The sequence below is a fragment of the Poecile atricapillus genome, chromosome 30, assembly GCF_030490865.1.
Source record: "Poecile atricapillus isolate bPoeAtr1 chromosome 30, bPoeAtr1.hap1, whole genome shotgun sequence".
Classification (NCBI taxonomy): Eukaryota; Metazoa; Chordata; class Aves; order Passeriformes; family Paridae; genus Poecile; species Poecile atricapillus.
In genome coordinates, this window is record NC_081278.1 from 571,733 (window position 1) to 597,200 (window position 25,468).

The 25,468-nt window shown below is 47.7% G+C and overlaps 3 protein-coding genes and 1 long non-coding RNA gene across 8 annotated transcripts in view; 2 read left to right on the forward strand and 2 right to left on the reverse strand.

Moving 5' to 3' along the window:
• Positions 1-15,700, forward strand: part of CNOT3 (CCR4-NOT transcription complex subunit 3) — a 35,428-nt gene extending 19,728 nt beyond the window's left edge. Inside the window, 8 exon segments of the mRNA XM_058859566.1 lie at positions 508-597; positions 1,398-1,681; positions 3,632-3,833; positions 4,476-4,575; positions 6,320-6,539; positions 9,059-9,191; positions 11,961-12,086; positions 15,212-15,700. Coding sequence (XP_058715549.1) covers positions 508-597; positions 1,398-1,681; positions 3,632-3,833; positions 4,476-4,575; positions 6,320-6,539; positions 9,059-9,191; positions 11,961-12,086; positions 15,212-15,310 — 1,254 coding nt within the window. The 3' untranslated portion in view covers positions 15,311-15,700.
• LOC131589877 (uncharacterized) lies at positions 10,049-11,809 on the reverse strand. Of its 3 annotated transcripts, none has more exons than XM_058859727.1 (2): positions 10,855-11,809; positions 10,049-10,458 (listed from the first exon to the last, which is right to left on the reverse strand). In XM_058859727.1, the coding sequence occupies exons 1-2, from the start codon at positions 11,807-11,809 to the stop codon at positions 10,433-10,435; spliced, it is 981 nt and encodes a 326-aa protein (XP_058715710.1). In that variant the 3' UTR covers positions 10,049-10,432. The 3 variants fall into 3 exon arrangements, with proteins under 3 accessions (XP_058715710.1, XP_058715708.1, XP_058715709.1); XM_058859725.1 differs by lacking the exon at positions 10,049-10,458 and having other exon boundaries at positions 10,460-11,181; positions 11,361-11,634; XM_058859726.1 differs by lacking the exon at positions 10,049-10,458 and having other exon boundaries at positions 10,460-11,259; positions 11,438-11,630.
• A 140-nt stretch (positions 15,701-15,840) lies between the features above and the next one.
• Positions 15,841-16,707, forward strand: LOC131589886 (uncharacterized). 3 transcript variants are annotated; one of them, XR_009279866.1, is made up of 3 exons: positions 15,841-15,940; positions 16,014-16,137; positions 16,172-16,707. It is a non-coding gene; the product is annotated as an uncharacterized LOC131589886 (long non-coding RNA). The 3 variants fall into 3 exon arrangements; XR_009279865.1 differs by having other exon boundaries at positions 16,014-16,707; XR_009279867.1 differs by lacking the exon at positions 16,014-16,137.
• Positions 16,708-18,721: 2,014 nt separating this feature from the next.
• On the reverse strand, positions 18,722-25,441 carry LENG1 (leukocyte receptor cluster member 1). The gene is made up of 4 exons (XM_058859729.1): positions 24,020-25,441; positions 23,554-23,688; positions 20,333-20,571; positions 18,722-19,084 (listed from the first exon to the last, which is right to left on the reverse strand). The coding sequence occupies exons 1-4, from the start codon at positions 24,149-24,151 to the stop codon at positions 18,910-18,912; spliced, it is 681 nt and encodes a 226-aa protein (XP_058715712.1). The 5' UTR covers positions 24,152-25,441; the 3' UTR covers positions 18,722-18,909.
• Positions 25,442-25,468: the final 27 nt, after the last annotated feature.

A 25,468-nucleotide genomic window follows, 5' to 3' on the forward strand; every position in this document is an offset into this window, starting at 1 on the left:
TTGGAATTTCCCATTTCTAATCGCCCCCTCCCCATTATAGTCTCCCCCCATTTTTAAATGGAATTTCCCATTTTTTATGAGCCCCCTCCTCATAATCCCCCCCCATTTTTGAATGGAATTTCCCATTTTTAACCCCCCCCCTCCCCCCCTCAATGGTTCCTCCCCCCTCTTTCCCCCCCATTCATTAACCCCCCCCGATTAATTAACATTAATTAATGAACGGAATTAACGAGCTCCTTTTCTCTCTTCCAGTCTCCCGCCAAGAACGGGGCCAAGCCCCTCCCCCACCCCACGCCCCCTCCCCCGCCGCCCCTCCCCCCTTCCCCTCCCCCTCCTCCGCCCCCCCCGCCCCCCTCAACAACGGCCCCGGGGCCGGGGGGGGGCCCGGGGGGGGTCCCCAGACCCCCGGGGGGGGTCCCCAAACCCCGGGGGGGCCCAAGGGGGGAGGGGCGGGTGGGGGAGGGGCGGGGCCGCACCCCCCCCAGCACCCCCACCCCCTACGCCCAGGCCGTGGCCCCTCCCCCACCCCCGGCCAGCGCCCCCCAGCCCCGCCCCCCCAGCGCCCCCCAGCCGGGAAACAGAACGGGGGGGCCACCAGTGAGTCACTGGGGGGGACTGGGAGGGACTGGGAGGGACTGGGAGGGGTTAAAGGGGAACTGGGAGGGCACCAGTGAGTCACTGGGGGGAACTGGGAGGGACTGGGAGGGACTGGGAGGGGTTAAAGGGGAACTGGGGGGGCACCAGTGAGTCACTGGGGGGAACTGGGAGGGACTGGGAGGGGTTTGGGGGGGACTGGGAGGGGTTAAAGGGGAACTGGGGGGCCACCAGTGAGTCACTGGGGGGGACTGGGAGGGACTGGGAGGGGATTGGGGGGGACTGGGAGGGGTTAAAGGGGAACTGGGGGGGACTGGGAGGGACTGGGAGGGGATTGGGGGGGACTGGGGGGGCACCAGTGAGTGACTGGGGGGACTGGGAGGGAGTGGGAGGGACTGGGAGGGGTTAAAGGGGAACTGGGAGGGACTGGGAATGGATTGGGGGGCCACCAGTGAGTCACTGGGGAACTGGGGGGGACTGGGAGGGACTGGGAGGGGTTTGGGAGGGACTGGGAATGAACTGGGAGGGTTTAAAGGGGAACTGGGAGGGACTGGGGAGGGGATTGGGGGGCACCAGGGAGTGACTGGGGGAACTGGGAGGGACTGGGGGGGACTGGGAGGGGATTGGGGGCCACCAGGGAATGACTGGGGGGGACTGGGAGGGACTGGGAGGGGTTAAAGGGGAACTGGGAGGGACTGGGGGGGACTGGAAATGAACTGGGAGGGACTGGGAGGGGTTTGGGGGAGCACCAGGGAGTGACTGGGGGAACTGGGAGGGACTGGGAGGGAGATTTGGGTAACCAGGAGTATTTTTGGTTGGTTTTGTGTATTTCGGGCTGGTTTTGGCTGGTTTTGTGTAGTTTTAGCTGTTTCTGTGTATTTTTGGGCTGTTTTCATGTGTTTTTGGGTGTTTTTGGGCTGTTTTGGGGTGTTTTTGGCTGTTTTTGGGCTGTTGTGACCCCTCTCTCCCCTCCCCCAGGTTACAGCTCGGTGGTCGCCGACAGCTCCTCGGAGCCGGGGCTGGGGGGGGCCGGACCCCAACCCCCCCTGGGGCAACCCCCGGGCCACAACCCCCCCAACAGCGCCCCCGTGAGTGACACAGACCCCAAAAACACCCAAAAACACCCAAAAACACCCCAAAATACCCCTAAAACACCCCAAAAATACCCCCAAAACCCCCCCTGGGGCAACCCCCGGGCCACAACCCCCCCAACAGCGCCCCGTGAGTGACACAGACCCCAAAAACACCCAAAAACACCTCAAAATACCCCAAAATACCCCTAAAATACCCCAAAAACACCCCAAAAACACCCAAACCCCCCCCCGGGGCAACCCCCGGGCCACAACCCCCCCAACAGCGCCCCGTGAGTGACACAGACCCCAAAAACACCCAAAAACACCTCAAAATACCCCAAAATACCCCTAAAATACCCCAAAAACACCCCAAAAACACCCAAACCCCCCCCCGGGGCAACCCCCGGGCCACAACCCCCCCAACAGCGCCCCGTGAGTGACACAGACCCCAAAAACACCCAAAAACACCCAAAAACACCCCAAAAACACCCCAAAATACCCCAAAAATACCCCCAAAACCCCCCCTGGGGCAACCCCCGGGCCACAACCCCCCCAACAGCGCCCCGTGAGTGACACAGACCCCAAAAACACCCCAAAAACACCCAAAAACACCTAAAAATACCCCTAAAATACCCCTAAAATACCCCTAAAACACCCCTGAACCCCCCCTGGGGCAACCCCGGGCCACAACCCCCCCAACAGCGCCCCGTGAGTGACACAGACCCCAAAAACACCCAAAAACACCCCAAAAACACCCCAAAATACCCCAAAATACCTCTAAAATACCCCTAAAATACCCCTAAAATACCCAAATTACCCCAAAAACACCCCAAAAACACCCAACCCCCCCCCCTGGGGCAACCCCCAGGCCACAACCCCCCCAACAGCGCCCCGTGAGTGACACAGACGCCAAAAACACCCCTAAAACACCCCAAAATACCCAAAAACACCCCAAAATACCCCAAAAACACCCCTAAAACACCCCAAAATACCCCCAAATACCCCTAAAATACCCCAAAAACACCCCAAAATACCTCAAAATACCCCAAAAATACCCCAAAAACACCCAAAATACCCCAAAAACACCCCAAAATACCCCAAAACACCCCAAAATATCCCTAAAACACCCAAATACACCCAAAATACCCCAAAATACCCCAAAAACACCCCAAAAATACCCCTAAATATCCCTAAAACACCCAAAATACCCCAAAAACACCCAAAATACCCCAAAATAGCCCCAAAAATCCCTGAAATCAGCTCCAAATCCCCCCCAAAAAATCCCAAATCCCCCCCAAAATCCTCCCCAAAAATTCCCAAAAAATTCTCAAAAATCCCCTTAAACTGCCCCAAAAAATCCCCCAAATTTTCCCAAAAATTCCCCCAAAAAATCCCCCAAAATTCCCAAAAAATTCCCCAAAATTCCAAAAAAATTCCCCAAAAATTCCCAGAAATTAAAAAAAAAAAACCCAGAAAAATTCCCAAAAAATCCCCAAAAAAATCCAAAAAAAAACCCAAAAAAATCCCAGAAAATTCCCAAAAAATCCCAGAAAAATCCCAAAAAATCCCAAAAAATCCCAGAAAAATTCCAAAAAAATCCCCATAAATTCCAAACAAAATTCCCAAAAAATCTCCTTCAAATCCCCCTAAAAAATCCCCAAAAATTCCAAAAAAATCCAAAAAAAATCAAAAATATCCCAGAAAAATCCCCAAAAAATCCCAGAAAAATCCCCAAAAAATTCCCAAAAAATCCCCAAAAAATCCCTTAAAAAATAAAAAAAAATCCATAAAAATCCCCAAAAAATCCCAGAAAAATTCCAAAAAAATCCCCAAAAAATCCCCTAAAAATTCCAAAAAAATCCCAAAAAAATCCCAAAAAAATCCCCAAAAATTCCAAAAAAATCCCCAAAAATTCCCCAAAAATTCCCGAATTTTGGGATCTGATCCCGTTTTTTTCCTGGCAGGAAGGAGCCGGGGCTGGCCCAGCCCCCGCCGGCGGCGCTGGGGGCGGTGGGTGGGGGAGGGGCGGCCCTGCTGGGCCCCCCCCTCAATCCCAACCCCCCCGGCTCCCCCACCCCCCCCTTCCCCGACTCCAAAGGGGGGGGAGGGGCCGCCCCCCCCCTCCTCAACGGCCCCCCCCAGTTCAGCTCCGCCCCCGACATCAAGGTGAGCCCCATTCCCAAAAAAAAAACCGGGAATTTTGGGGAAAAATTGGGAATTTTTGGGGTTTCCGGGGGGTTTTGGGCTCTTCCAACCCCCCCCTCGTTTATCGCTCTTGGTATCTCCTGGAATTTTGGGTTCCTCATTCCCAAATTTGGGGAATTCTGGGGGAAAAAAACAGGAATTTTGGGGAAAAATTGGGAATTTTGGGGAAAAAAATTGTGAATTTTGGGGAAAAATTGGGAATTTTGGGGAAAAAATGGGAATTTTTGGGGTTTCCGGGGGGTTTTGGGCTCTTCCAACCCCCCCCTCGTTTATCGCTGTTGGTATCTCCCGGAATTTTGGGTTCCTCATTCCCAAATTTGGGGAATTCTGGGGGAAAAAAATGGGAATTTTGGGGGAAAAACGCACCATTTTGGGGAAAAATGGGGAATTTTAGGAAAAAAATGGGAATTTTGGGGAAAAAATGCGAAATTTGGGGGAAAAAATTGGAAATTAGGGGGAAAAAAGTCAGAAATTTGGGGGGAAAAATTGGGAATTTGGGGGGAAAAGTTGGGAATTTTGGGTTCCCCCCCCCCGTTTTTGGGGTCCCCCGTTGGGTTTTTGGGGTCCCCCAGGCCGATTTCGGGACCCCCACCCCAATTGCAGGCCCCGGAGCCCCTGAGCAGCCTCAAGTCGATGGCGGAACGAGCGGCGCTGGGGGCGGCGCTGGAGGAGCCGGGACCCCCCCTGCACCTCCCCGAGCGCGGTGAGAGGAGACCCCTCCCCAAATTTATCCACTGAACCCCAAATTTATCCACTGAACCCCAAAATCCCCCTGACCCCTCCCCAAATTCACCCTGAGACACCCCAAAATCCCCCTGGGACACCCCAAATTCACCTGGGACACCCCAAAACCCACCCTGGGACACCCCAAATCCCCCCTGCACCTCCCCGAGCGCGGTGAGAGGAGACCCCTCCCCAAAATCATCCACTGAACCCCAAAATCATCCTGAGACACCCCAAAATCCTCCTGACCCCTCCCCAAATTCACCCTGAGACACCCCAAAATCCACCCTGAGACACCCCAAATTCACCTGGGACACCCCAAAATCCACCCTGGGACACCCCAAATCCCTCCTGCACCTCCCCGAGCGCGGTGAGAGGAGACCCCTCCCCAAATTCACCCTGAGACACCCCAAAATCCTCCTGAGACACCCCAAATTCACCTGGGACACCCCAAATTCACCCTGAGACACCCCAAATCCATCCACTGAACCCCAAATTCATCCACTGAACCCCAAATTTATCCACTGAACCCCAAAACCCCCTCCCCAAATTCACTGACCCCCAAAACCCACCTGACCCCTCCCCAAATTCATCCACTGAACCCCAAAACCCCCCTGGGACACCCCAAATTCACTGAGACACCCCAAAATCCACCCTGGGACACCCCAAAACCCCCCTGACCCCTCCCCAAATTTATCCACTGAACCCCAAATCCATCCACTGAACCCCAAAATCCACCCTGGGACACCCCAAATTTATCCAGTGAACCCAAAACCCCCCCAGACCCTCCCCAAATCCCCCCCAGACCCTCTCAAACCCCCCCAAATCCTCTCAAATCCCCCCCAGAACCCCCCAAATCCCCCCCAGACCCCCCAAATTCCCCCCAAACCCCCTCAATCCCCCCCAAATCTCCCCCAGACCCCCCCCAAGCCCCCCCAAACCCCTCAAATCTCCCCCAGACCCCCCAAATCCCCCCCAGAGCCCCCTCTAACCCCCTCAATCCCCCCCAAATCCCCCCCAAACCCCTCAAATCCCCCCCTGTGTCCCCCCAGATCTGCTGTTGGCCCCCGGGGGGGCTCCCCCCAGCTCGGGGGGTTTGGGTCCCTCAAATCCCCCCCAGACCCCTTCAAATCCTCCTCAAACCCCCCCAAACCCCCCAAATCCCCCCCAGACCCTCTCAAATCCCCCCAGACCACCCAAATCCCCCCCAAATCTCCCCAAACCCCCTCCTAATCCCCCCCAGACCCCCTCAAATCCCCTCAATCCCCCCCAAATCCCCCCCAAACCCTTTCAAATCCCCCCAAATCCCCCCCAGACCCCCCCAAATCCCCCCAGACCCTCTCAAACCCCCCCAAATCCTCTCAAATCTCCCCCAAGCCCCCCCAAATCTCCCCCAAATCCCCCCCAGAGCCCCCCCCAACCCCCCCAATCCCCCCAAATCCCCCCCAAACCCCTCAAATCCCCCCTGTGTCCCCCCAGATCTGCTGTTGGCCCCCGGGGGGGCTCCCCCCAGCTCGGGGGGCTTGGGTCCCTCAAATCCCCCCCAAACCTCCCCAGATCCCCCCCAGACTCCTTCAAAGCCCCCCAAATCCCCCCCAGACCCCCCCCAATCCTTCCCAGATCCTCTCAAACCCCCCCAAGCCCCCCCAAATCCCCCCCAAATGCCCCCCAAATCCCCCCAAATCCCCCCCAAACCCCTCAAATCCCCCCCTGTGTCCCCCCAGATCTGCTGTTGGCCCCCGGGGGGGCTCCCCCCAGCTCGGGGGGTTCGGGGCCGTCCCCGGGGGGTCCCGGGGGGTCCCTGGGCGAGGTCAGCATCCCCCTGTCCCTGGGGGTCTGTCCCCTGGGACCCCTCCCCCTGCCCAAGGAGCAGCTGTACCAGCAGGCGCTGCAGGAGCCAGCCTGGCACCACATGCCCCATCCCTCGGACTCCGAGAGGATCAGGTGAGAATTCCCAACTTTTCCTGGGAATTCCCAACTTTTCCTGGGAATTTCTGGGATTTTGGGGGGATTTGGGGGGGTTTGGGGGGTCCTGGGTGGGGTTTGGGGGGTTACAAGGTGATTAAATGGGGATTTTTGGGCACCACATGCCCCACCCCTCGGATTCCGAGAGGATCAGGTGAGAATTCCCAACATTTCCTGGGAATTCCCAACATTTCCTGGGGATTTGGGGGGGTTTGGGGGGTCCTGGGTGGGATCTGGGGAGGCTACAGGGGGTTCCAGGGGGATTAAATTGGGATTTTTGGGCACCACATGCCCCACCCCTCCGATTCCGAGAGGATCAGGTGAGAATTCCAGGGAATTCCCAACATTTCCTGGGAATTTGGGGGGTTTACTGGGATTTACTGGGAATTTGGGGGGTTCTGGGTGGGATCTGGAGAGGTTACAGGGGATTCCAGGGGGATTAAATTGGGTTTTTGGGCACCACATGCCCCATCCCTCCGATTCCGAGAGGATCAGGTGAGAATTCCTGGAATTCCCAAGAATTCCCAACTTTTCCTGGGAATTCCCAACATTTCCTGGGAATTTGGGGGGGTTTGGGGGGTCCTGGGTGGGGTTTGGGGGGGTTACAAGGTGATTAAAATGGGATTTTTGGGCACCACATGCCCCATCCCTCGGATTCCGAGAGGATCAGGTGAGAATTGCCGGAATTCCTGGGAATTCCCAACATTTCCTGGGAATTCCCAACATTTCCTGCGAATTTGGGGGAATTTTGGGGGGTTTGGGGGGTCCTGGGTGGGGTTTGGGGGGTTTAAAGGGGGTTACAAGGGGATTAAATGGGGATTTTTGGGATTTTTTGGGCACCACATGCCCCATCCATCGGATTCTGAGAGGATCAGGTGCGAATTCCAGGGAATTCCCAAGAATTCCCAACATTTCCTGGGAATTTCTGGGATTTTGGGGGGGTTTGGGGGGTCCTGGGTGGGATCTGGAGAGGTTACAGGGGGTTCCAGGGGGATTAAATGGGGATTTTTGGGCACCACATGTCCCATCCCTCGGATTCCGAGAGGATCAGGTGAGAATTCCCAACATTTCCTGGGAATTCCCAACTTTTCCTGGGAATTTGGGGGGTCCTGGGTGGGGTTTGGGGGGTTACAAGGTGATTAAATGGGGATTTTTGGGATTTTTTGGGCACCACATGCCCCATCCCTCGGATTCCGAGAGGATCAGGTGAGAATTCCTGGGAATTCCCAACTTTTCCTGGGAATTCCCAACATTTCCTGGGAATTTGGGGGGGTTTACTGGGATTTACTGGGAATTAGAGGGGTCCTGGGTGGGATTTGGGGAGGTTAAATTGGGATTTTTGGGCACCACATGCCCCACCCCTCGGACTCCGAGAGGATCAGGTGAGAATTCCCAACTTTTCCTGGGAATTCCCAACATTTCCTGAGAATTCTCAAAATTTTCTGGGAATTCTGGGGGGTTTGGGGGGTCCTGGGTGGGATTTGGGGGGATTTGAGGGGGTTCCAGGGGGATTAAATGGGGATTTTTGGGCACCACATGTCCCATCCCTCGGATTCCGAGAGGATCAGGTGAGAATTCCCAACTTTTCCTGGGAATTCCCAACATTTCCTGGGAATTTGGGGGGTCCTGGGTGGGATTTGGGGGGGTTACAAGGTGATTAAATGGGGATATTTGGGCACCACATGCCCCATCCCTCGGATTCCGAGAGGATCAGGTGAGAATTCCCAACTTTTCCTGGGAATTCCCAACATTTCCTGGGAATTCCCAACATTTCCTGGGAATTTGGGGGGTCCTGGGTGGGATTTGGGGGAATTTCAGGGGGTTCCAGGGGGATTAAATTGGATTTTTGGGCACCACATGTCCCATCCCTCGGATTCCGAGAGGATCAGGTGAGAATTCCTGGAATTCCAGGGAATTCCCAACATTTCCTGGGAATTTGGGGGGGTTTGGGGGGGTCCTGGGTGGGATTTGGGGGGATTTCAGGGGGTTCCAGGGGGATTAAATGGGGATTTTTGGGATTTTTTTGGGCACCACATGCCCCACCCCTCGGATTCCGAGAGGATCAGGTGAGAATTCCAGGGAATTCCTGGGAATTCCCAACATTTCCTGGGAATTTGGGGGTCCTGGGTGGCATTTGGGGGAATTTTGGGGTTCTTGGATGGGATCTGTGAGGGTTCCAGGGGGGTTAAATTGGGATTTTGGGGGGTTTTTTTTGGCACTTCTTGTTCCATTCTTTGAATCCTAAGAGGATCCAGGTGGGAATTCTCAGGAATTCCCAAAATTTCCTGGAATTTGGGGGCTCCTGGGTGGAATTTTGGGGCTCCTGGATGAGATTTTGGGTGGTTTAAATGTGAATTTTGAGTTTTATTTTTCACATTTTCCCTTCCAACCCCCTTCCCCTTTCCCATTCCCCAAAATCTCCATTTTTTCCCTGCTTTTATCCCGTTTATTTTTGATGGATTTGGGAATTTTCTGGGAATGTTTTTAACCCTTTGCAGGCAGTACCTGCCCAGGAACCCCTGCCCCACCCCCCCCTACCACCACCAGCTGCCCCCGCCCCACTCGGACACCGTGGAGTTCTACCAGCGCCTCTCCACCGAGACCTTGTTCTTCATCTTCTACTACCTGGAGGTACCAAAATCCCGGGAATTCACCCCAAAAATCCCGGGAATGCCAAAAAAACCCCGAATCCCAAAAAAATCCCCGTCAAAATCGGCCACAAATTCCATTTTTGGGGGAATTTTATTGGGTTTTTTGGGTTCTGGAGGGGCCAAAATTCCAGGAATTCGACCCAAAATCCCGGGAATTTGACCTAAAAATTCTGGGAATTTGGGGGAAAATCCTGGGAATGCCAAAAAACCCCAAATCCCCAAAAAATCCCCATCAAAATCGGCCCCAAATTCCATTTTTGGGGGAATTTTATTGGGTTTTTGGGTCCTGGAGGTGCCAAAATCACGGGAATTCGACCCAAAAATTCCAGGAATTTGGGAAAAAATCCTGGGAATTTGGGGGAAAATCCTGGGAATCCCAAAAAACCCCAAATCCCAAAAAAATCCCCGTCAAAATCGGCCACAAATTCCATTTTTGGGGGAATTTTATTGGGTTTTTTGGGTTGTGGAGGGGCCAAAATCCCGGGAATTCAACCCAAAAATTCCAGGAATTTGGGGGAAAATCCTGGGAATTTGATTGAAAATCCCGGGAATCCCAAAAAACCCCAAATCCCAAAAAAATCACCGTCAAAATCGGCCCCAAATTCCATTTTTGGGGGAATTTTATTGGGTTTTTGGGTTGTGAAGGGGCCAAAATTCCGGGAATTCAACCCAAAAATCCCGGGAATTCGACCCAAAAATTCTGAGAATTCAACTCAAAAATTCTGGGAATTTGGGGGAAAATCCTGGGAATCCCAAAAAAACCCCAAATCCCAAAAAAATCCCCGTCAAAATCAGCCCCAAATTCCATTTTTGGGGGAATTTTATTGGGTTTTTTGGGTTGTGGAGGTGCCAAAATTCCAGGAATTCGACCCAAAATCCTGGGAATTCGACCCAAAAATTCTGGAAATTTGGAGGAATATCCTGGGAATCCCAAAAAACCCCAAATCCCAAAAAAATCCCCGTCAAAATCGGCCACAAATTCCATTTTTGGGGGAATTTTATTGGGTTTTTTTTGGGTTCTGGAGGTGCCAAAATCCCGGGAATTTGACCCAAAAATTCTGAGAATTTGGGAAAAAATCCTGGGAATTCATCTCAAAATCCCAGGAATCCCAAAAACCCCAAATCCCAAAAAAAATCCCCTTCGGAATCGGCCACAAATTCAATTTTTGGGGGAATTTTATTGGGTTTTTTGGGTTCTGGAGGTGCCAAAATCCCGGGAATTCAACCCAAAAATTCTGGGAATTCAACTCAAAAATTCTGGGAATTTGACTCAAAATCCTGGAAATTTGGAGGAAAATCCTTGGAATCCCAAAAAACCCCAAATCCCAAAAAAATCCCCGTCAAAATTGGCCACAAATTCCATTTTTGGGGGAATTTTATTGGGTTTTTGGGTCCTGGAGGTGCCAAAATTCCAGGAATTCGACCCAAAATCCCGGGAATTTGACCTAAAAATTCTGGGAATTTGGGGGAAAATCCCGGGAATGCCAAAAAACCCCAAATCCCAAAAAAATCCCCGTCAAAATTGGCCACAAATTCCATTTTTGGGGGAATTTTATTGGGGTTTTTGGGTCCTGGAGGTGCCAAAATTCCAGGAATTCGACCCAAAATCCCGGGAATTTGACCCAAAATCTCGGGAATTTGACCCAAAAATTCCAGGAATTTGTCCCAAAATCCCCCAAATTTGGGCTCCTCACCGGAGAAATCCCCGATTCCTTTTCCAGCCCCTTTTAGGGGGAAAAAAAATGGGAATTTTGGGGGAAAATTTGAATTTTTTTGGGGAAAAACTTGGAATTTTTGGGGGGAAATTGGGAATTTTGGGAATTTTGGGATCTTCCCATGGATTTGGGAACCCGGATTTGGGGGAAATCCAAAGTTTTGAGCTCTTTTCCATCCATTTTTTGGGGAAAAATCCCCATTTTTGGGCAAAAATTTGAATTTTGGGGGGAAAGTTGGGATTTTTTTGGGAAAACCTGGAATTTTTTGGGAATTTCTGGAATTTTGGGAGCTTTCCATGGATTTGGGAACCAAAATTTGGGGAAAAACCAAAACTTTGAGCCCTTTTCCATCCAATTTTTTGGGGAAAAATTCAGATTTTTGGGCAAAAATCTGAATTTTTGGTGGTGAAAATTGGGATTTTTTTGGGGAAAACTTGGAATTTTTTGGGGGAAACTGGGAATTTTTGGAATTTTGGGATCTTCCAGTGGATTTGGGAAACCAAATCCAAACTTTTGTGCCCTTTTCCGTCCATTTTGGGGGAAAAATCCCCATTTTTGGGTGAAAATCTGAATTTTTGGTGGGGAAAATTGGGATTTTTTTGGGGAAAACCTGGAATTTTTTGGGAACTTGGAATTTTGGGAGCTTCCCATGGATTTGGGAACCAAAATTTGGGGAAAAACCAAACCTTTGAGCCCTTTTCCATCCATTTTGGGAGAGAAAATTCAGATTTTTGGGTGAAAATTTGAATTTTTGGTGGGGAAAATCGAGATTTTTTTGGGAAAACCTGGAATTTTTTTGGAATTTGGAATTTTGGGAGCTTTCCATGGATTTGGGAACCAAAATTTGGTTAAAAACCAAACCTTTGAGCCCTTTTCCATCCATTTTTTTGGGGAAAAATTCAGATTTTTGGGCGAAAATTTGAATTTTTGGTGGTGAAAATTGGGATTTTTTTGGGGAAAGCGAGGATTTTTGGGAATGTGGGGATTTTGGGGATTTTTGGGATTGGGAATTTTGGGAATTTTACCTTTTGCAGGGCACCAAGGCTCAGTACCTGGCGGCCAAGGCGCTGAAGAAGCAATCGTGGCGTTTCCACACCAAGTACATGATGTGGTTCCAGCGGCACGAGGAGCCCAAAACCATCACGGACGAGTTCGAGCAGGTCTGCAAAATTCCCAGAATTCCCAAAATTCCCGGAATTCCCAGCCCCACGATTCCCAAAAAGAGAAAATTCCCAAAAAAATCCCAACCCAGAGGCGAAAAATTGGGTTTAAATTGGGTTTTTTGGGGATTTTTTTAGTGTGGGATCATTAAAATTCCCATTTGGATCCCAAAATTCCCCAAAAATCCCAAAATTCCCGAAATTCCCAGCCCCACAATTCCCAAAAAGCCAAAATTCCCAAAAAAATCCCAACCCAGAGGTGAAAAATTGGGTTTAAATTGGGTTTTTTGGGGATTTTTTTAGTGTGGGATCATTAAAATTCCCATTTGGATCCCAAAATTCCCCAAAATTCCCCAAATTCCCAGCCCCAGAATTCCCAAAAACCCAAAATTCCAAAAAAAATCCCAACCCAGAGGTGAAAAATTTGGTTTAAATTGGGTTTAAATTGGGTTTAAATTGGGGATTTTGGGGATTTTTTTAGTGTGGGATCATTAAAATTCCCATTTGGATCCCAAAATTCCCCAAAAATCCCAAAATTCCCGAAATTCCCAGCCCCACAATTCCCAAAAAGCCAAAATTCCCAAAAAAATCCCAACCCAGAGGTGAAAAATTGGGTTTAAATTGGGTTTTTTGGGGATTTTTTTAGTGTGGGATCATTAAAATTCCCATTTGGATCCCAAAATTCCCCAAAATTCCCCAAAATTCCCAAAATTCCAACCCAGAATTCCCAAAAAGCCGAAATTCCCAAAAAAATCCCAACCCAGAGGCGAAAAATTGGGTTTAAATTTGGTTTAAATTGGGTTTAAATTGGGATTTTTTTGGTGTATGGACACTGAAATCCAACCCAAAATTCCCAAATTTCCACCCAAAATTCCCAGAAATCCCAAAATTCCAACCCAGAATTCCCAGAAAAGCCAAAATTCCCCCAAAAATCCCAACCCAGAGGCTCAAAATTGGGTTTAAATTGGGTTTTTTGGGGATTTTTTTAGTGTGGGGTCATTAAAATTCCCATTTGGATCCCAAAATTCCCCAAAAATCCCAAAATCCCCGAAATTCCCAGCCCCAGAATTCCCAAAAAGCCGAAATTCCCAAAAAAATCCCAACCCAGAAGCGAAAAATTTGGTTTAAATTGGGTTTAAATTGGGTTTTTTGGGGATTTTTTTAGTGTGGGATCATTAAAATTCCCATTTTGATCCCAAAATTCCCCAAAAATCCCAAAATTCCCGAAATTCCCAGCCCCAGAATTCCCAAAAAGCCGAAATTCCCAAAAAAATCCCAACCCGGAGGCGAAAAATTGGGTTTAAATTGGGGTTTTTGGGGATTTTTTTGGGGTATGGACACTGAAATCCAGCCCAAAATTCCCAAATTTCCACCCAAAATTCCCAAAAATCCCAAAATTCCAACCCAGAAATCCCAAAATTCCAACCCAGAATTCCCAGAAAAGCCAAAATTCCCAAAAAAATCCCAACCCAGAGGCTCAAAATTGGGTTTAAATTGGGTTTTTTGGGGGGATTTTTTTAGTGTGGGATCATTAAAATCCAGCCCAAAATTCCCAAATTTCCACCCAGAATTCCCAGAAATCCCAAAATTCCAACCCAGAATTCCCAAAAAGCCAAAATTCCCCCAAAAATCCCAACCCAGAGGTGCAAAATTGGGTTTAAATTGGGTTTAAATTTGGTTTAAATTGGGTTTTTTTTTGGATTTTTTTACTGTGGGTTCATTAAAATTCCCATTTTGATCCCAAAATTCCCCAAAATTCCCAAAAATCCCAAAATTCCAACCCAGAATTCCCAAAAAGCCAAAATTCCCAAAAAAATCCCAACCCAGAGGCGAAAAATTGGGTTTAAGTTGGGTTTTTTTGGGTTTTTTTGGTGTATGGACACTGAAATCCAGCCCAAAATCCCAAATTTCCACCCAAAATTCCCAAAATTCCCAAAATTCCCAGCCCCAGAATTCCCAAAAAGACAAAATTCCCAAAAAAATCCCAACCCGGAGGCTCAAAATGGTCCAAAATTTGGTTTAAATTTGGTTTAAATTGGGTTTAAATTGGGTTTTTAGTGTGGGATCATTAAAATTCCAATTTGGATCCCAAAATTCCCCAAAAATCCCAAAATTCCCCAAATTCCCAGCCCCAGAATTCCCAAAAAGACGAAATTCCCAAAAAAATCCCAACCCAGAGGCGAAAAATTTGGTTTAAATTGGGTTTAAATTGGGTTTAAATTGGGTTTTTTGGGGATTTTTTTAGTGTGGGATCATTAAAATCCCCATTTTGATCCCAAAATTCCCCAAAAATCCCAAAAATCCCCACAATTTCTTCTTAAACTTCCAAAAATCCCCCAAAATCCCTAAAAATTCCCAAATTTTCCCTCTAAAATTTCCAAAAATCACAAAAAATCCCCAAAAATCTCCAAAAATCTCCAAAATCTTCCCAAATCTTTAAAAATTCCCCAAAATTTCCCCAAAATTCCCTGAAAAATTCCCCAAAAATTCCCCAAAAATCAAAAAAATCCCCAAAAATTCCCCAAAATTCCTAAAATTCCCCCAAATTTCCACCCAGAATTCCCCAATTCCCCCCAAAATTTCCAAAAAATCCCTAAAAATTCCCCAAAATCCCCAAATTCTCCCTTAAAACTTCCAAAATTCCCAAAAAATTCCCCAAATTCCCAAAAAATTCCCAAAATTCCCAAAAAATTCCCAAAAATTCCCAAAAAATCCCCAAAATTCCAAAAAAATTCCCAAAATTCAAAAAAATTCCCCAAAATTCCCAAAAAATTCCTAAAAATTCCCCAAATTTTCCTCCCAAAATTCCCCCAAATCCCCAAAAATTCCCAAAACTCCCCCAAAATTTCCCAAATTTTCCCAAAAAATTCTGAAAATCCCAAAAATTTCCCCAAAATCCCCAAAAATTCCCCAAAAATTCCCAAAATCCCCAAAATTCCCCCAAAATTCCCAAAATTTCCCCAAATTTCCCCAATTTTCCCCCAAATTTCGCTCCCAAATTGGATTTTCCCGGGGTTTTTTTTGGCCCTGGGGGTTTTTGGGGGTCCTGGGTTGATTTTTGGGGGTCCCAGGTGGATTTTTGGGGCTTTTCCCGCTGATTTTGGGGTGTTTTTCCCGGTTTTTAGGGCACTTACATTTATTTCGACTACGAGAAGTGGGGGCAGCGCAAGAAGGAGGGATTCACCTTCGAGTATCGATACCTGGAGGATCGGGACCTGCAGTGACCCAAAAACCCCAAAAAACGCCCCAAAAACGGCCCCAAAAGCCCCCAAAATTCAAAAAGATTGGCCAGAGGTGGAGGAAATGGCAAAAAACCCCGAAAAAATGGCCCAAAAGTGAAAGAAATGGTAAAAAAAAACCCAAAATGGCCCAAAAGTGAAAGATTTTGAACAAAAAAAAACCCAAAAAGTCACAGAAATGGAAAAAAAAAAACCAAAAAGTCAAAGAAATGGAAAAAAAACCTAAAAATGGCCCAAAAGTGAAAGAAATGGCAAAAAAAAAACCCCAAAATTGCCCAAAATTGAAAGAAATGGTAAAAAAAAAACCCAAAATTGACCAAAAGTGAAAGAAATGGCAAAAAAAAACCCCAAAATTGAAAGAATTTGAACAAAAAAAACCCCAAAAAGTCACAGAAATGAGAAAAAAAAATTAAAAATGGCCCGAAAGTGAAAGAAATGGCAAAAAAAAACCCCAAAATGGCCCAAAATTGAAAGAATTTGAACAAAAAAAACCCCAAAAAGTCACAGAAATGGAAAAAAAAATCTAAAAATGGCCCAAAAGTGAAAGAAATGTTAAAAAAAAAAACCCAAAATTGACCAAAATTAAAAGAATTTGAACAAAAAAAACCCCAAAAAGTCACAGAAATGGCAAAAAAAATTAAAAATGGCCCAAAATTCAAAGAATTTGAACAAAAAAAACCCCAAAAAGTCAAAGAAATGGAAAAAAAAATTAAAAATGGCCCAAAAGTGAAAGAAATGGCAAAAAAAAAACCTCAAAATTGCCCAAAAATTTGACCAAAATTCAAAGAATTTGAAAAAAAAAAACCCAAAAAGTCACAGAAATGGAAAAAAAAAAACCCCAAAAAGTCAAAGAAATGGAAAAAAAACCTAAAAATGGCCCAAAATTGAAAGAAATGGCCAAAAAAACCCAAAAATTGACCCAAATTTAAAGAATTTGAACAAAAAAACCCCAAAAAGTCACAGAAATGGGAAAAAAAAAACGAAAAATGGCCCAAAATTGAAAGAAATGGCAAAAAACCACCAAAATTGCCCAAAAATTGAAAGAAATGGGAAAAAAAAAACCAAAATTGCCCAAAATTGAAAGAAATTAAAAAAAAAAACCTCAAAAAATTCCCCCCAAAAATGTTAAAAAACCCCAAAAATTCCTCAAAAAAAATTTCAAAAAAAATCCCCAAAAATCCCAAAACAACCCCAAAAAAACCTTAAAAAAAAACCCCAAAAATTACAAAAAATCTCAAAAAAAAACCCCCAAAAAAACCCCCAAAAAATTAAAAAATAACCCCAAAAATCCCCAAAAAATTTGGGGAGGAAAAACCCAAAACCCCTCGGATTTACCCCAAATTTTCCCGCTGCTGCAGCTGGGCTGAGCAAAATAAAAATTCAATTTTTTGGGGTAAATTTTTCATTTTTTGATTTTTTTTTTCCCCATTTATTTGGGCATTTTTTCCAATTTTTTTGGGGTTTTTTTTCCCATTTTGGGGAGTTTCTTTTTTAATTTTTTTTTTTATTTTTTTCTCACTTTTTCTGAGTTTTTTTCCCATTTTTTGTGAGGTTTTTTTCCCATTTTTGGGTTTTTTTTCCCATTTTATTCCCATTTTTGGGGTTTTTTTTCCCACTTTTTGGTGGTTTTTTCCCATTTTTGGGGGGGTTGTTTTTCCCATTTTTTGTTTTTTTTTTTCCCATTTTTGGATTTTTTTTTCCCCTTTTTCTTCAATATTTTTTCCCATTTTTTGGATTTTTTTTCCCATTTTTTTGGGGATTGTTTATTCCCATTTTTGGGTTTTTTTCCCTTTTTCTTTTTGATGTTTTTTTCCTATTTTTTGGGGTTTTTTTTCCCTTTTTTTTGGTGTTTTTTCCCTTTTTTTTTTTTTTTATTTTTTTCCCATTTTTTGGATTTTTTTCCCATTTTTTGGGATTTTTTTCCCATTTTTTGGGGTTGTTTTTTCCTATTTTTGGGGTTTTTTTCCCCTTTTTTTTGGTGTTTTTCCCCCTTTTTTCCCCCCTTTGTTTTATTCCAAATTTATGCATTTTTTTCCCCTTTTTTTGGGGTTGTTTTTTCCCATTTTTGGGGTTTTTTTTCCTTTTTTTTAGTGTTTTTTCCCTTTTTTTCCCTTTTTTTTTTTAATTTTTTTTCCCAATTTATGATTTTTTTTTCCCATTTTTTTGGGGTTGTTTTTTCCCATTTTTGGGTTTTTTTCCCCTTTTTTTTGGTGTTTTTTCCTTTTTTTTTTTAATTTTTTTTCCCAATTTATGATTTTTTTTCCCCTTTTTTTGGGGTTGTTTTTTTCCCATTTTTCCCATTTTTTTGGGGGGTTGTTTTTCCCATTTTGGGGTTTTTTTTTTCCTTTTTTTTGGTGTTTTTTCCCTTTTTTTCCCCTTTTTTTTTTGTTTTTTTCCCAATTTATGGATTTTTTCCCCTTTTTTTGGGGTTGTTTTTTTCCCATTTGTTCCCATTTCTTTTGGGGTTGTTTTTCCCAATTTTGGGGTTTTTTTCCCCTTTTTTTTGGTGTTTTTCCCCCCTTTTTTTTATGATTTATTCCAAATTTATGATTTTTTTTCCCCTTTTTTTGGGGTTGTTTTTTTCCCATTTTTTCCCATTTTTTTTGGGGTTGTTTTTCCCATTTTTGGGGTTTTTTGGGGAAGGGTCTCCGAGGGTGGGGAGGGGTTTTGGGGTCTCTTTCCCTCCCCTCCCAGCAGTTGAAGATATTTTTCGTAAAGTTATTTTCATTTTGGAAAATATTTATGAATAAATAGTTTTATATCTCACCTCCTCCCGGGGGGAGGGGAATTCTCATTTTTTGGGGGGGTTTGGGGATGATTTTGGGGCTCAAAACTCTCAAAATTTCTTTTTTTCCACCCAAAATTTCCCATTTTCATTTAATTTGCCCCGGTTTTATTTTAATTTTCACAATTTGAAGGGTTTGATTCCCCCCCTAAAAATATTTTGGACTCTTCCAACCCAGGTGGGGCCTAAGGGGGTCTGGGAGGTTCCATTGCAGTTCTGGGGGGGTCCTGGGGGGGATTTTGGGGGGTCCCAGGTGGATTTTGGGGGGTCCCAGGTGGATTTTGGGGGATCCTGGGAGGGATTTTGGGGTCCCAGGTGGATTTTGGGGGTCTCAAATGAATTTTGGGGGTCTCAGGATGAATTTTGGGGTTCCCAGGTGAATTTTGGGGCTCTTGGATGAAATTTTGGGGGTCTCAGGTGAATTTTGGGGGGTCCTGGGAGGGATTTTGGGGTCGCAGGTGAATTTTGGGGGGTCTCAGGATGAACTTTGGGGTTCCCAGGTGAATTTTGGGGCTCTTGGATGAAAGTTTGGGGGTCTCAGGTGGATTTTGGGGGTCTCAGGTGGATTTTGGGGGTCCCAGGTGAATTTTGGAGGGGTCCCAGGTGAATTTTGGGGTTCCCGGTGCCAATTTTGGGGTTCCTGGATCCAATTTTGGGGGTCCCGGTGCCGATTTTGGGGGTCCCGGTGCCGATTTTGGGGTTCCTGGATCTGATTTTAGCAATTCCGGTGCCGATTTTGGGGGTCCCGGAGCCGATTTTGGGGGTCCCGATGATGATTTTGGGGTTCCTGGATCCGATTTTAGCGATTCCAGTGTCGATTTTGGGGTTCCCGGTGCTGATTTTGGGGTTCCCGGAGCCGATTTTGGGGGTTCTGATGATGATTTTGGGGGTCCCGGAGCCCCTCCAGCAGCTCCCGGCTCCGGGCGGCCTCGGCTGCCTCACGGGCCAAGCGCTGCCGCCGCAGCTCCTCCAGCCTGCAGGGACAATTAACGCTAATTAGTGCTAATTAACCAGGGGGGAGGGCCCGTTGGGGGGAGGGGGATGTGGATAATAATTAATCGGGTAATTAGGTAATGATGGGGTGATTAAAGGGTCAATTTAACGGGTGGTTAGGGGTTAATAAAGGGTAGTTAAGGGTCTCATTAAGGGTAATTAAGGAGTAAATAGCAATTAGGAGTGTTTATGGTAATTAAGGGGTAATTAGGAGTAATTGAGAAGTGTTAAAGGAGTAATTAATGGCATTTAGAGGTAGCTAAGGGGTAATTAAAGGTAATTAATTAAGGGGTTATTAGGAGTAACTGAGAAGTGATAAAGGAGTAATTAATGGCATTTAGAGGTAGTTAAGGAGTAATTAAAGGTAATTAAGGGATTATTAGGAGTAATTGAGAAGTGTTAAAAGAGTAATTAATGGTATTTAGGGGTAGTTGAGGGGTAATTAAGGGTAATTAATTAAGGAGTAATTAGAAGCAGAGGTTAAATCAAAGCAGGGAGGGTTGTGCAGAGGGGAGATGGGGTGGGAATCAGAAATGGTGTTAATTAAAAGGTTCATTAAGGGGATAATTAGCGTGGAGGGAGGGGTCACTCAGCAATTTTAGGGGGAAATAACCCAAATTTTAGAGGGGTCAAATCCCAGTTTGGGAGGGAGAATTAAATTTGAAGTTTGAAGGGGATTAAATTTAGGGATGAAACCCAAATTTTGGAGGGCTGAAACCTCAGTTTTGAAGGGGTAAAAGCTCAATTTTAAATGAGTTAAACCCCAATTTTGGAAGAGTTAAATCCCAATTTTTAATGAGTTAAATCCCAATTTTGGGTGAGTTAAACCCCAATTTTGGATGAGTTAAATCCCAGTTTTGGAAGAGTTAAATCCCAATTTTTAATGAGTTAAATCCCAATTTTTAATGAGTTAAATCCCAGTTTTTAACACATCAAATCCCAATTTTTAATGACTTAAATCCCAATTTTGGAAGAGTCAAATCCCAATTTTTAATGACTTAAATCCCAATTTTTAATGAGTTAAACCCCAATTCTGAGGGGTCAAACCCCAATTTTGGGAGGCTCAACCCTTTATGGGAGAGCTCGTGGGTCAACAGGCTTAATGAATGAACAAATAATTAACGAGTTAATTAAGGAGGATTAACGAAGGGTGGGATTTTCAGGGCAGCACCAACAAATGCAAACCGAGGCTAATCCATTAATTAATCTCTAATTAACGCCTCACTCACCCTTTTCCTCCGGGGGGGCTCCGTGGCTGTGACCGGGGGGGTTTTTCGGGGCTGGGGGCTCGGCGCAGCCCCTTCCTCATGTCCTGGAGAGGATCCAGCAGGGCCTTGCGCCCCCCCTGCACCTCCCGAGCCCCCTCCCCACTTTTGGGGGGCCGCAGGTACCAGGGGGGGCAGGTCTGGGCCTCGGCCGCGCTCTGGCCCAGGTAGGTCAGGACCCCCAGCGCCCGCTCGCGCCGCTCCTGAGGGGGGAAATTGGGGAGGGGGCTTCGGGTGAGTCCCCTTTCAGTCAAAATCCCATTTTTCCCACTCAAATTCCTGCTTTTTTCCACCTAAATTCCCCTTTTTTCCACCTAAATTCCCCTTTTTTCCACCCAAATCCCGCCATTTTCCACCCAAATCCCGCCATTTTCCACCCCTGCCCTTTAATCTCGCGCCGCTCCTGAGGGGGGAAATTGGGGAGGGGGCTTCAGGTGAGTCCCCTTTCAGTGAAAATCCCATTTTTTCCACATAAATTCCTGCTTTTTTCCACCTAAATTCCCCTTTTTTACACCCAAATCCCGCCATTTTCCACCCCTGCCCTTCAATCTCCTGCTGCTCCTGAGGGGGGAAATTGGGGAGGGGGCTTCAGGTGAGTCTCCTTTGAGTGAAAATCCCCCTTTTCTCACCTAAATTCTCCTTTTTAACACCCAAATTCCCTTTTTTCCACCCAAATTTCTGCTTTTTTCCACCGAAATTCCCCTTTTTTCCACCCAAATCCCGCCATTTTCCACCCCTACCCTTCAATCTCGCGCCGCTCCTGAGGGGGAAATTGGGGAGGGGGCTTCAGGTGAGTCCCCTTTGAGTGAAAATCCCTCTTTTCTCACCTAAATTCTCCTTTTTAACACCCAAATTCCCTTTTTTACACCCAAATTACTGCTTTTTTCCACCTAAATTCCCCTTTTTTCCACCCAAATCCCGCCATTTTCCACCCCTACCCCTTCAATCTCCTGCTGCTCTTGAGGGGGGAATTGGGGAGGGGGCTTCGGGTGAGTCCCCTTTCAGTGAAAATCCCATTTTTCCCACTCAAATTCCTGCTTTTTTCCACCTAAATTCCCCTTTTTTCCACCCAAGTCCCGCCATTTTCCACCCCTGCCCTTCAATCTCCTGCCGCTTCTGAGGGGGGGAATTAGGGAGGGGGCTTCGGGTGAATCCCCTTTCAGTAAAAATCCCTCTTTCACACCTAAATTCCCCTTTTTTCCACACAAATTCCCCTTTTTTCCACCCAAATCCCGCCATTTTTCACCTCTACCCTTCAATCTTGCGCTGCTCCTGAGGGGGGAAATTGGGGAGGGGGCTTCAGGTGAATCCCCTTTCAGTCAAAATCCCATTTTTTTCCACCCAAATTCCCCTTTTTTCCACCCAAATCCCGCCATTTTCCACCCCTACCCTTCAATCTTGCGCTGCTCCTGAGGGGGGAAATTGGGGAGGGGGCTTCAGGTGAATCCCCTTTCAGTCAAAATCCCATTTTTTTACACCCAAATTCCCCTTTTTTCCATCCAAATCCTGCCATTTTCCACCCAAATCCCACCATTTACCACCCCTACCCTTCAGTCTCCTGCCGCTCCTGAGGGGGGAAATTGGGGAGGGGGTTTCAGGTGAGTCCCCTTTGAGTGAAAATCACCTTTTTCTCACCTAAATTCCCTTTTTTCCACACAAATTCCCGTTTTTTCCACCCAAATTCCCCTTTTTTCCACCCAAATCCCGCCATTTTCCACCCCTGCCCTTCAATCTCCTGCTGCTCCTGAGGGGGAAATTGGGGAGGGGGCTTCAGGTGAGTCCCCTTTCAGTGAAAATCCCCTTTTTCTCACCTAAATTCCCTTTTTTTACACCCAAATTCCCCTTCTCCCACCTAAATTCCCACTTTTTTCCACCTAAATTCCCCTTTCTTCCACCCATATCCCGCCATTTTCCACCCCTACCCTTCAATCTCGCGCTGCTCCTGAGGGGGGAAATTGGGGAGGGGGCTTCAGGTGAGTCCCCTTTGAGTGAAAATCCCCCTTTTTTACACCCAAATTCCCCTTTTTTCCACCCAAATCCCACCATTTTCCACCCCTACCCTTCAATCTCCTGCTGCTCCTGAGGGGGAAATTGGGGAGGGGGCTTTGGGTGAGTCCCCTTTGAGTGAAAATCCCCCTTCTCTCACCTAAATTTTCCTTTTTTCCACACAAATTCCCCTTTTTTCCACACAAATTCCCCTTTTTTCCACCCAAATCCCGCCATTTTCCACCCCTACCCTTCAATCTCGTGCCGCTCCTGAGGGGGGAAATTGGGGAGGGGGCTTCGGGTGAGTCCCCTTTCAGTGAAAATCCCATTTTTCCCACTCAAATTCCTGCTTTTTTACACCTAAATTCCCCTTTTTTCCAACCAAATCCCGCCATTTTCCACCCCTACCCTTCAATCTCCTGCTGCTCTTGAGGGGGGGAATTGGGGAGGGGGCTTCAGGTGAGTGCCCTTTGAGTGAAAATCCCCCTTCTCTCACCTAAATTCCCTTTTTTTACACCCAAATTCCCTTTTTTACACCCAAATTTCTGCTTTTTTCCACCGAAATTCCCCTTTTTTCCACCCAAATCCCGCCATTTTCCACCCCTACCCTTCAATCTCCTGCTGATCCTGAGGGGGGAATTGGGGAAGGGGCTTCAGGTGAGTCCCCTTTCAGTCAAAATCCCCCTTTTCTCACCTAAATTCTCCTTTTTAACACCCAAATTCCCTTTTTTACACCCAAATTTCTGCTTTTTTCCACCCAAATTCCCCTTTTTTACACCCAAATCTCGCCATTTTCCACCCAAATCTCACCATTTTCCACCCCTACCCTTCAATCTCGCGCCGCTCCTGAGGGGGGAACTGGGGAGGGGGCTTCAGGTGAGTCTCCCGAGTGAAAATTCCCTCCTTTGCCACTCAAATTTCCCCTTTTTCCACACAAGTGCCCACTTTTTCTACCTAAATTCCCACTTTTTCCACCTAAATTCCCCTTTTTTCCACCCATATCCCGCCATTTTTCACCCCTACCCTTCAATCTCACGCCGCTCCTGAGGGGAAAATCGAGGAGGGGGCTTCAGGCGAACCCCTCCGGATGAAAATCCCCCCTTTTCTCCCTAATTCCCACCTAAAATTCCCTGAATTCACCCCAAAATTCCCTGAATTCGCCCCAAAATTCCTTCCCTCCCCCCCAGATCCCCCCTCACCCGTTCCCGCCTTTTTTCCGCCTCATGCTCGCGGTTCGGAGCCTCCTCGGGCGGGGGGAAGAGCACGGGGGGGGCGGTGGGCGAGGGGCTGCGACCCCCGACCCGCGCCCGCTTCCTCAGGAGCTCGGTGCGAACCTGCGGGAAGAAAACCCCCACTTTTATCAACTTTTATCAACTTTTATCAACTTTTATCAACTTTTTTAACCCCCCCCCCCATTTATTTTGCCCCCCCCAAATTATTTAACGCTTCCGAATTTATTTTGCGCCCCCCCCAAAGGCTTTTTTTAGTCGAGTCCATTCCCCCCCCAACACGAAAATGAGTCAGGCCACCAAGCCGCGTCAATCACGCTAAGCCCCGCCCATTACCTATAATATATTCAAAGGCGCTCACGCTCATTGGCTAATAGGATTTAGCCACGCCCCTTAACCACGCCCTACCCCCCCCCCCCTTCCCCTCAGCACTCGCCTCCTGTTCCGCCCGCAGCGCGCGCGCGTCGCGTTTCCTCCGCTCCACCTCGGCCGCCGCCTCGTCCCGCCGCACCCGCGCCACATTGTCCTTGTTCCGCACGTGCCACGACTTCTTCGGGAGGATGTTCATGGCGGCGGCGGCGGCGGCGGCGGCGGGGCCGGCAGCGGCACCAGGCCGCGACTCTAAAGCACGGAGCCTGCACCGCCCTCCTTTCCGCCCTCTCGGTTCTGATTGGTCGACGCCCCTGTCGCTCCGCTCTTGCCGCGCTTTCTGATTCGTTCGGCCTTTTCGCTCCGCCCCATGGCCGCTCTGATTGGTCGAGAGTTATAATCCCGCCTCTGATTGGCTCGCCCGCCTCCCTCAGCGGGGCGAAGCCGGAAGTGGAGGTTTCCCGCCCTCTCGCATTGTGGGAGCGCCGCCATATTGAACCGTGAGGGGAGGCGAGGGCGTCCCTGAAACCTCCCCCCAAAAAACCCCAAAAACCTCCTGGGGATCCCCCAGAATAACCCGAAAACCCCTTTGGGAACCCTCAGAATCTCCTTGGGAACTCCCGGCCCGAGTTCTTTCCGATTTTCAAGGGTTTGCTGCAAGATTTGCCTCATTTCCCCCAAAGATTCACCTCAGGGCCTTGGGGGTCCGGCAGGATCAGGTCAGTCCAGGGGGATCTGGATCAATTTTTGGTATTTGGGTCCATTTTAGATGCATTGGAGTCAATCTTAGGGGTTTAGGGGTCAGTTTGGGGATGGTTTCAGTCATTTTGGGGTCCCCAAACACACCGAGGATGTCACTCAAGGTTTTTATTGAGCTCAATTTTGGGGGGGGCCCTTCCAAAAACAGAGCCCCTCCCACTCCCATCCCCCTAAAAAATCTCCCCCGGGGGGTGCCCTCAGCCCCCCTGGGACCCCCAAATCCCTCCCCAGGCCCCCCCTCCTGGGTATTTGGGTTCAGGGGGGTGGGAGGTTCCCTTTTAAATTCTTCTTTTTGGGGGCCCTCCTCTTCCTCACCCCGGGGTCCCCCTGGTTTGGGGCTATCAGATAACCCCGGATTTTGGGGTTTTCCATTGCGGTTCCTCCCCTTGACCTGAGTATTGGGGTCTTTCTTCATCCCCCTCACCCCAGATTTTGGGGTGCCCCTAAACTCGGGCTGTTGGGGTTCATCCTCTTCCTCAGCTCCTGGGATTTGGGATTCAGGGGATCCCCACCCTCGTGAATTTTGGGATTCGGGGGCTCCCCACCCTCCTGAATTTTGGGATTCAGGGGCTCCCCACCCTCCTGAATTTTGGGATTCAGGAGATCCCCACCCTCCTGAATTTTGGGATTCGGGAGATCCCCACCCTCCTGAATTTTGGGATTTGGGGGCTCCCCACCCTCCTGAATTTTGTGATCCTCTCCCTCACCGGGCCCCCTCCTCCTCCTCACCCGCCCATCCCCTCCTTCTCCTCCTCCT